General features: G+C 39.7%; 1 protein-coding gene across 1 annotated transcript; it reads left to right on the plus strand.

The window, feature by feature from the left end:
* The first annotated feature begins 240 nt into the window (after positions 1–240).
* On the plus strand, positions 241–3297 carry LOC116209112. The gene is made up of 6 exons (XM_031542670.1): positions 241–718; positions 1123–1180; positions 2366–2509; positions 2605–2752; positions 2798–2871; positions 3238–3297. Exons 1-6 carry the CDS (start codon positions 249–251, stop codon positions 3295–3297), a joined length of 954 nt encoding a protein of 317 aa, XP_031398530.1. The 5' UTR covers positions 241–248.
* The last annotated feature ends 8016 nt before the right edge of the window (positions 3298–11313 follow it).

Below are 11313 nucleotides of genomic sequence, written 5' to 3' on the forward strand. Positions count from 1 at the left end.
GTCGGTCTGGTTGTGCAAGAAATGCGTCGAATTTCTTTGGAAATTCAAATTAACACCATAACTGGTCTACTCCATTGAATCTCTATATAAAAACCCCATCCTTCACCCGAAATCTTCCTAAATCGTGTTAAATCAGACACACAATCGCACAAAAGCCTAGTAGAAGTACGTGTCTATAGTTTCTTCAAGCTCACACCACCCGGTTGCAAATCAATATACGTACCCTGTAGTTCCTTCAAGATCAAGCCATGCAACGGTTCTCAAACTCGGCCCTAATCAAGGCAACCCAAATCCCTGTATTAATGGGCCGCCCGTGTGACGTGTTCATAAACCACCGGGGCATCGACACGAAGAAGACCATTGCAGGGTTGCTCTATCAGTACCTTTCCCGTCAAGGGATCAATTCTTTCCTCGACAGCAAGAACATGAAGCCCGGGGACAGGCTGTTTGATAACATTGACAGGGCGATCCATGGGTGCAAGGTGGGGGTGGCGGTGTTCTCTCGCCGCTACTGCGAGTCGGCATACTGTTTACATGAGCTTTCCCTTCTGATGGAGACGAAGAAAAGGGTAGTACCCATCTTCTATGATGTGAAGCCGTCTCACCTTCGCATTATTTCAAACAAAAGGAACTGCAATAGCGAAGACCACCAGAGATACAGCCATGCACTCGAGGAAGCTCGGAACATTGTTGGACTTACCTTCGACCCCTTAAAGGAGTACGCATATCAAACTCACTATATCCCTTTATTTTTCATCATATCTTGTTTAATCATATCGAACGCATCACTTCTTGACATCATTCTCATATTAACTTCACTATATACAAAACCAATTTGATGAGCTTTTGAACTGATCACACAATATCTCTTCGACATTATGATTGTTGCTAGCTATAGGTTGTTATTAGGTTAAGAGAACGAAAAAGATAAATGAATAAAAACCGGAGTTGAGAATGAAATCAAAGAATCAATAACCCTAACGAACCTACCTCATGGCCTGAAAACAATGGTCTCTCACGGATTTTGCCGCTTTGTTTTCTTATACGAAAACTGTTCACATTACCCATGTACTGAATTATAAGGTTTTGGTTTTCCGGTTCTGAATATGCTTTTGCAAACAGGGATTGGTCGGAGTTCTTGAGGAATGCATCCGACGCAGTGATAAAGAACTTGATCGAGGTAGAAGAAGAAGATTGGCTTCAAAACATGCCAAATCCCATGATGAGGAAGCCCTACTGAACCAAGGAATAGCAGTTAACATTGTACAAATCTGTGCAAAATCCCTTCATTGCTTCAAAAATTTTTTTCCCACTTCAATTTGTTGATTAAATTAATTTGTTGTTCAATCGGAAAAAATAACATACAAGAGTTCTTGTATAAAGAATTAGGCTTCAATAACTGTACAATTTGTTTATTCCCGTCAACAGTCAGCACTTTATAATTAATAATGTATACTCAGGTATCCATTTGTACTTTCTTCAATGAAAATTAATACATATGCATAGACAGGAAGATTTTATTCCCTTTTAAATATTTTATTGCGTGTCTTTGAAGACACAATTCCAAGAATTTTCCTCTATTATAATAGTTCGAGCCGTCTAAAGTAGAGTATGCACCGCAGATCCTCTCATTAATATGCGGCATAATGAATCGAACATATTCCATTAAAGGACCTCGCATATTATTTATCCTACATTCTTAACTAATTAATATCATAAATTATATCAAGAAATGTTATTAAATATAGATAACTAATTATGTAGCTTCAGTAGGATACTGCTTACAAATTTCCAAGTAGTTCTACTGAACCTTCCTCTCAACATACATATTGTCTCTCTCTATGGAGCAATTTACACATATATTCTTGAAATAAATAGTCTGTACCATAAACTCTCAAAATTAAAATAAGATATAATGCTCAGAAATGAGGGTTAGTGCAATAACACACGCTTTTATCCAATAATCAAAATGTTTCAGATTCGATTTTCATTAGTGGAATTATTTGTACCATTTTATTTAGTTTTATTTATCCTTATAACCATCAAATAAGATGCAATGCATAAAAAAAAATGTGTAGCTCTACGGAGTGTTTTCACACGTACATACGGTTACGAATTGTATCTCTTCGATTTCGTTAAGTGAAGCCCCACTCATTTATCTGCATTGGTACCTTTTCGCTAACTTCAACCGCTCGACTCTGTCCATGGAGAAAATCATGGTGCTGCTCTACAGAATGAGATTTCACCCTCTCTCTCTCTCTCTCCCCCGCCTCTCAGTCTCTTTCCTCTCTCCTCCCCTCTCTCTCTCCCCAAGTCACTGTCCCCACTCGACCCTGTCTCTTTGCACCGCTCTTGCAGCTTTCAGTATCGTGCTGCCTCGACTTCCCGCGTCAGACTGCGATTTGCTGGAGTTCACCTGCCGATCTCTTTGAATGTAGTTGCCATTGTTCAAACTGGTTCAAGAGCTTTGCCACTGAAGTTGCAGGACTACGCTCGTGACTACATTGAAGTCAGTGAAAGCTCTTTAATCTAATCCCTTTTAAGGTTTTATATCCTATTGCATATGCCCATTAATTTTCTAATTCACTTCACTCTCATATGTAGGTTGGCACTCAATTAGCTTCACAACTCGAATGTATTGTTACTATAAGCTCCAAACAAGTCTGTCAAAACCTAGGAGGATTCCCACCCTCTGACTTGGAAGAGCATGCTCTCCTTGCTAAGATAGGGAACTGCATTGCAAGGACTCTTGGTTGCTAAGCCAGTTCAAGATCCTTTTGGGCCTCTTGACATATAGGTTTGCGGAGTAGCAGAGTGTGCAGACCTTTGTCGTTCCATCAACTTGCTGAGACTATCAAGCTCGAATTCAAGGTGATCCTTTTGCGTTTCTGCATAATAGCTATCACTGTTCGACAAAATTTCTGATGTTTGGCAATCTATATCCTTTGAGATGGGAAACTAAATTTTCATAAGGTACGATAACAGTTTGGATAAAGTATTATGCTTTTCTTCTGTCAAACTTATTATCAGCTTTTAAAGTACTATTATTTTAGAATTTTTATAGTCTTATCTCTTTCATATGAAAGTTTAGCACTAAAGATTGATCACAGCGATAAGCTAATTAACAAGTATGAACTCCGGTCATATTATGTGGTTTTCTGTAGATGCTTGGAATGGTATTGTAATATAAGTTGTTCTGCAAGCATTCTTTATTTTGGATTCTATTTTGGATTCTAGGTTCCACGAATGGTCAATGCGAGCAAGGGTGCGAGGTGCTGGTTCCCATTTATGGGTTGAACCATCAACAAGGATATGCGTTTTTACTTACCGGAGTGGATACGGCCATGGGCATTGCGATGTTGGATTTAATGTGGACAACATACCTTTTGGCCGGTTCCTCTTCTAGATGGAACTCGCTAATACACAAATATTGGTACTTTTTTTTCTTAGGTAGATTAGGGAGTAGAGCCCGAATACAAAGAACTCAAACAGAAACGAAACGGGGTAAGGCGGCCTCTGCAATATTGCTTAACAGTAGTGAGAGCACCCCATTAGGAGCTTAATGAAGAACATGCGTCCCCAAGGGTAGATCAATCGCCCTCTTCGATAACCAATCCGCGCAAGTATTCCCTTCCCGGTACGTGTGTTGGATGTAGACCTCCCAATCCCTCTGCAATAGATTTTGAATGCTCCTCTGCAGCGGCTGAAAACACGGCGGACACGGGTCCTGTCTTGATATCAATGTCAGAACCACCATCGAGTCTATTTCAAGGATAAGTCGTCGGCACCCTGCATTCCAAGCTAATTCCAAACCCGTTAAAACTCCTCAGAGTTCTGCCACCGTCACTGTTGAGACACCCAGGCTCTGCATGAAACCAATGATCCATCCTCCACTGGAGTTCCTCAAAATGCCACCCGCTCCAGTGACTCCTTGTGAACCCCGAATAGCCCCATTCGTGTTCAACTTCATAAAATCTTCCGGTGGCTTCACCCAGTGTATGGAAATCCACTTGCTCTTGCTCCCATCCACCGCTTGAGAAGATAAAAGCCAGCCCTCCCGAAAGCTCCTAGCTGCTGCCAATATTGTACGCCCTTCATCGCTCGGTCGATCGAAATCCGTGCAGAATAATTCCTTATTTCTCCATGTCCACAACAACCAGCACCCCGTAACGAAGATGGTCGGCCAATCCTCGCGAGGAGGCCAAACGAGATTAAGCATTAACCAGTCCTGCAATGAGATCGAGAAGAAATTCGGCTGAAGAGACCGCGGAATGAGCCTCTCCCACATTTGCCGGGCGGAAGAACAATCCCATAAGATATTAATGATGGACTCCACATTCGCGTCGCATATGGGACAATCAACCGACACCGTGAGACGTCGTCGAACTCGAGCCTCGTTGGTGAGTAAGCTCTCGCATGCCACCAGCCACAGAAAAGCCGGAAGTCTCTGAGGTCCCTCCCAACTCCATATAACTCTCCACACTCTACTCGAAGGTGATACAAAAGAATCAGTGGTAAGTAACTGATAGGCCGTCTTGACGGAGTAATCTCCCGATGAGTCGAGCAGCAAATAAGGAACGTCCTCTTCCCTGCAATCCCTACCCGGCGGCTGTACACTTGTAATGTGAAGGATAGTACCGTGGGGTAAGATCAGGCTTATACGATGCCAATCCCAACCTCCCAACTCCAAGACAAAGTCACGGACATAAGCTTGTAGCTGAGAAGGGTTCGAACCCGTTGCCACTTTATCAATTAGAGGACCAGAACCCGGGACCCAAGTATCGAGCCAGAACCTGGTGCGTTGGCCACCCCGTAACTGCTATGCCATTCCATGCCACACTAAATTCCAAGATATACATATGCCTCACCATAGCTACGAGTCAGTAGGCTTAGCTACTAATGAATTATCCAAGTTAACCCGATTTGGGTACTTATGCGAAAGGACACAAGCCCACAAGTCAGTTGGTTGGGTCACAAATTTCCACCCAATTTTCTCGAGTAACGCTTGATTAAATTCTCTCATCCTTCGCAGCCCCAACCCGCCACGATCCTTCGGCAACATCACCGACTCCCAATTCACCAAATGTATCCGCCACTGCCCCCACAAGAAATTACGACACAACCTTTTAATCTCAAGGCATATACTCCGCGGAAGACTCACTAACTGCATCATGTACATAGGAACAGCCTGCAATATCGATTGAACCAATGTAGTTCGGCCCGCCATTGATAAAGCCGACGCCAACTAGCCACTGAGATGACTCCGAACACAGTCCACTAAACCCTGGAAGAGAGACTTCTGGACCCGAATCGTGTACTATAGGAATTCCCAGATCTTTCCCTAAGTTATCCGTCTGAATGAACGTGCTCAATAAGCAGAAGCGATTGCGCACCGATATCGGAACTCCTTTAGAAAAATAAATCATCGATTTAGGTTTTCTAACTTTCTGGCCCGAAGCTTGATATAACGTGTCAAGGACTCCCATGACTTCTCTTAGTTGCTCCTTCGATGCCTCAGCGAATAAGAGAAGGTCGTCCGCAAACATAATATGCGAGATAGCCGGTCCCTGAGCTCTGACTTGGATGGGTCTCCACCGACCAGACGAAAATGAGTCGTAGATCAGGTGAGCAAGGCACTCAATGCAGAGAACAAACAAATAAGGGGATAATGGACAGCCTTGTCTGATACCTCTCTTTGGGATGAATTCCTCCATCGCCTCTCCGTTCCACAGGACTTGCATTGTGGTTGTGGTGACACAGTCCATAATCACCCTGTGTAATGTCTGAGGAATACCCGCGCTGATCAACGTATCAGCCAAGAATTGCCAGTTAATTCGGTCGTAAGCCTTTTCCAAGTCAATCTTGAGTGCCATGAATCCCTTTCGACGCTTCATCCGCTTCATCGAGTGGATCAATTCCTGGGCAATAATAATATTGTCTTGGATATGTCTTCTCGGGACAAAACTTGACTGGTTTGGGAACACAATCAAAGACATAAATTGTTGGAGACGATTGGTGAATATCTTCGTAATTAGCTTATGTGATACTTTACACAAGCTAATCGAGCGAAAATGACTCAACATCTCCGGACATGACAGCTCCAGGATGAGAGCAATAAACGTCGGGTTCATCGGTGCAACTGATTGGCCAACTTCAAATACTGCTCTTGCATAAGCCAACAGTGACGGAAACACCACCTCCCAATTCTTTTGGAAGAGGATGGCCTAGAAGTCGTCCGGCCCCGGAGCCTTGAACGAAGGCATAGCAAATAGAGCTCTTCGAAGTTCAGGCACCTCCACCGCTGCCGTTAGGATAGTCTCGGCTTCCTGAGGCAGTGTAGAGAAACTGGCCGTGATATAGAGAGTTCCACCCGACGGGCTGTCCCCATAAAAATTACGGAAGTGGGCGACGACCATATCGCAGAGAACTTCTGCATCGGTAACCCATTCACCATCTGGAGCTCTAAGAGAGTCGATCTTCATTCTCCGACGCTTGATAATAGTGCGGGTGTGGAAATACTTTGTGTTCCTGTCACCAAATCGCACCCACTCACATCGAGATTTTTCAAACCACAATAGCTCATCTTGCAATAACAACTGCTCCAGCTCCTCGGAGACCTCCTGTTCCAGCCTTTCTAGGTGCGGAATTAAGGCTACGCTGAATCGCCTGTTGGATCCCGGCTAGCCGAGCTAGGGCCCGAGACTTCCGGAACTGGATGTTGCCGAAAGTTTCCTTGTTCCACACTTGAACCTGATCCCTGAATGAAACAAGGTTCCCTGCCAAATCCACATCATCGGACCACGACGAACGCAGCAACTTGGGGAAAACGATGAGTTTGCCAGACAACAAGGTAACAGAATGGCCGTCTATGCGGGTTACTTGGCTGACCTCCTTAAAGATTGACTAGAATCGGGTGATGATCCGACTTAATCCTTGGGAGGACCCTAACCACTGCTTCCGGAAATATCGTTCCCCACTCGGGGTTACAAAGGGCTCTATCAAGTCTTTTGAAAATTCGCTCTATCCCCTGATACAAACCTTCTTTCCATGTAAAAGGCGGGCCATTGCTTCCCAGATCAATAAGGTTGCAGGCATCAAGCGTGTCCCGAAAACCCAAAGCCTCGCTTGGATTGAATGGAGCTCTCTCGGCCTTCTCCTCTTTCGATAGAATAGCATTAAAATCACTTGCGAGCAGCCATGGCGGTGAAGGAGACGTCGAGAGAGAAGTCAAGAACTACCAGAGCTCGTTACGGGTACCCTGGTTCGGGCTACCATATACGGCTGTTAACCACCACGATCGGCACCCCTCTTCAACTTTGGCATGTAGAGCCTGAAAATGGGACTGAAGGATAGTAATGTGAAGGTCATTCTTCCTCCACAGCAACCAAATACCACCCGAGAAACCCACTGCGTCAACTCGAGCATACTCGAAATCCCAAAACTTCCTGCTTACTCTATCAGCTCTATCACCACTGATACGAGGTTCCATAATAATCAAAATATATGGGTTATTCCTACGAATATAATCACGCAGCGTACTAATAAAGTTGGACTTTCTTGCCCCACGACAATTCCATGACAGTAAACGCATAAATGAAACAATAGAGAAAGGGGAGCCCGAACGTATCTTCTAAGATGAATCCTGATTAAGGGCCAATATTCGTTTGCTTGGTAAGTACCAACATGCAAAGCTACCAAGTAAGCCCGAACGTATCCTCCTTGGTAAGTACCAATATTCGTTAGCTTGGTAGCTTTACATGTTGCTACAGTTTTTCTGCTTTACTTCCTTGCAAAATGTTCATTTTGATTCAATAGTCTTCTAGCTAAAATGCTACCTATGTATTTGCACAATTTATATACTATGTACATGGTTCAAGTTAACTTCCTTTTGTTTTCATTGATAATGTTTATTTTTATTCACGGAGGTATCACTCACATGATTTGTCTCTCTCTGGTTGAGAACGGTAAAAATACCATTCAGACGCTCTTTATTGATGTCACGGAATAAAAAATTGTACAATGAAATAAATGTGCTTCTACCTTGTTCGAATATATATCTATGTTATAACGGTGACATATTCCTCGTTTTTAAGAAATAAATTACAGATTATGGATAACATGTGAAAATGCACACCACGTACAATGCGCATGGCTTTTCGACCAGTGTATGTCGATATGTATGCATGATTTTTCTTTTTTCTTTTTTCTCTTTTTAACCAAAACACCTGCCGGGGAAAAAATTATAGGGTCAAGAAACCTTGCTTTAAGTAATTTCACTTGAATTCCCCAGCTCAGAATACAGGAATGAGAAAACAACGTACATCTGACCGTAATATACATAGATAAGTATAGTATTATATATACGTAACATTTACGGTATTTTTTAATATATTCTTTGATCTAAGGCTTAACGCACAAGCTATTCGCTGCAGTGTTGACTTTGCAGGTCCCATAAGACTTGAATCTATTTGTTTTTTCACACTCACGTTAAACAATTTAATTGAATTGATCACGAGAGAATTTATTAATTGCGTGGTGTAAGGGCATAATTAGCTTAGATTGTTGGTCCTCAGACCTCCAATGAAATTGCGCATCAACTACAACAGCCAGGATTTTGGACTTGGAAGACGCGAGGTGATATATGTTAAGAGATGCATAAAATATGCTTTATATGTTACGACATTGCATTAATATAATATGAGATAATTGCTATTATTAAATAGTTAAGGAGTTGAGGAAAGGGTCTTCAGTGTAGTGATATATGGCGCCAACTTAAGATGTTCTATATTCAATCTTTACCAATGGGGCTCGTGTGCTCCTTTATTTCCCTTTATATTCTCATTGTAATGGACTATAAGTCTCTCTTATAACCGAAAAGAAAAAATAATTAAAGAGTTGCTAATTTTAAAAAAAAGAATAAAAGGATCTTCGACTTATCAATTTAGACATCTTAATTTATTCCTTGCATTAACTGTCAATACCAAAGACAAATGACTCAGTAGTACAACTCGAGATATATATTTTCTCAATGTCTATTGTAAATAATTTGAATAAAATTTCCTGCATCTTTCAAAAGATTTATCTTTTCAGTTATCCGTAGTTCATCAATATATATAAAGAGATAATTTTCATATAAAAACCCTGATTTACTGGTAAATCTTTCAAACCGACGCAGTTGATGCGCTAAAATTGCATGGCATGAAAATTTTTATCTAGGTTACTCTAACTTTTTTTTTTTGGACTAAGGAAGTCCATGGGTTTAATATAATAAAATATAATCCCCAATAGCTAATAAAGAGGGATGTATAGTTCTACAACGAGAATCGAACCTATGTCATTTAGACTAACAGACGAGGACAATCGTCATTACGTTACACTTTCTTTCTCAGGTAATTCTAACTTAGCCTATGAAACACTAATTATATTGTAAAATTATGAGCTACAATTATATATCCTCCCTTGTGTAATATATATTAAGATAGTTTTAATTAGACTTCATTAATTATGATCGCAATTATATAGTTATTTTCAGGACTGCACCACCTCAAAGTCTCATGGACATTGATTAGTTTAGACTCAAGCTAGGTCGACCCACTGAGAAATAAAACTCTCTCAGTATCAGTTTTCAACTGAGGAGATACTATATCCATTAACTTAGCAAATTAAAAATTATAACGCGCATGCACATATATATCTATAGAAACATCTTTCATCCTTTTGAACATTTTAAAGGAAGCACGAAATTTTTCATACACTACTAAAATTATCACGGATTTTCGATGTATTACTGAGGGAATGTTCCCTTGATAAAACGCTCCTCGTTAAGTTTATCGAGGGAATTTATTCTCAGTATTTGCCGAGGAAATTATTGACGGAATTTTCCCTTGAAAAATCGAGGCAATTGCTGATAGAATTAACTCGAATTTTTTAAAATTACTGATGGATATTTCTTTGAAAAAATCCTTCTGTAAAATTAAAAAAAGAGAAAGTTGAGCTACACAGGCTAGGCCCAGGGTGCATGGCCGCCCGTGTGCCCACCCCTCTCCTATCCGCCCCGATCCCGTCTCCTATGCGGGCGTCAGGATTCGAACATGAGACCTCCACTTCCACGCACGTGCGCCTTACCTTTTGCACTACTGACAATTTGAGTCTACTTTTGGCTTTTTATTTTATTTGTTATATTCCTAAATTATTATTTATAATAAATATTAATTTTCTTATGTGAGATTTTATAAAAATTTTAACACTTTCAACCTCGAATTAAAATAATTTCATAATAGTATTTACTTCAAGAGATATAATTTATATTTGATATATATCTCTAAAATTATATGTAAAACTAATATAAATTTCTCATTTGATGTTTTTATTATACTCCACCCATTTATTTCTAAAACTATTTATATTTCATTTGTCTTCTTTCAATGATCTATAATGTAGTCTTTGAATTTATCTCAATTATGAAAATAATATGTCCATTACCTTCACCTATTCACACATATAATACTCATATTTATATATATCTTTTCAAAAAACCAAAAGTTTTTAATATGGAAATTAAATTAAATCCATACTTATTATAAAATATATAACACTTTCACCACAGTCAACCTTGAATTAAATTAATTTCATACTTAAATATAAGATGTTCAACTTACATAATAATATTCACTTGAAAATATAATATATATATATAGCCAAATTATTATCGCAAAACTAATATTAATTTTGTCATTTGATTTTTCTTAAATTTTGATATTTTATCTTTTATTATTTTGAAACTTTTTTGAATCTTTTGAATCTTTTAATCCTTTTAATTAAAAAATACCTTCTTATATTATAGTAACAACAAATACTTTGTAATATTCTTCATTATTGTACTATGAAAAATTAACTGCATTAACAAATTATCAAAATAAAGCAAAGGGATCACCCGATGCATGCACGGGCAAATTGGCTAGTACAAATATAGATAATTGTGTGTGTTTGTGTGTGTGTGTGTGTATATATGTATATATATATATTCTTCGATAAATTATATGTCTTGTAAAATTATCTCATCATGAAATGGATGTTTCCAATACAACTTCCTAAAATAGTAATACTTCCCTTAGAATCTTGACCGCATAATAATCTAATTAGTTGCGTGGGTGTTCAAATATACCATTTCTTTTCTCTAGAAGTCAAAATGGACTACTATTTCGTACATGCAGGTACTAAATATAAATTGTTCAAGAGACTTTCTCGAGACACTAGGGTCAAATTACAAAGTTAATAACATTGGAAATGAATGTATATGTTTGTATACAGATA

The sequence above is a fragment of the Punica granatum genome, chromosome 5 (assembly GCF_007655135.1).
Source record: "Punica granatum isolate Tunisia-2019 chromosome 5, ASM765513v2, whole genome shotgun sequence".
NCBI classification, from domain to species: domain Eukaryota; kingdom Viridiplantae; phylum Streptophyta; class Magnoliopsida; order Myrtales; family Lythraceae; genus Punica; species Punica granatum.

Excerpts from the sequence above, each read along its gene's own strand:
- LOC116209112 (XM_031542670.1), top strand. The coding sequence starts at position 249 with ATGCAACGGTTCTCAAACTCGGCCCTAATCAAGGCAACCCAAATCCCT. Across the intron at positions 719-1,122 it reads ACCTTCGACCCCTTAAAGGA|GGATTGGTCGGAGTTCTTGA; the intron begins GTACGCATATCA and ends TTTTGCAAACAG. Across the intron at positions 2,510-2,604 it reads ACGCTCGTGACTACATTGAA|GTTGGCACTCAATTAGCTTC; the intron begins GTCAGTGAAAGC and ends TCTCATATGTAG.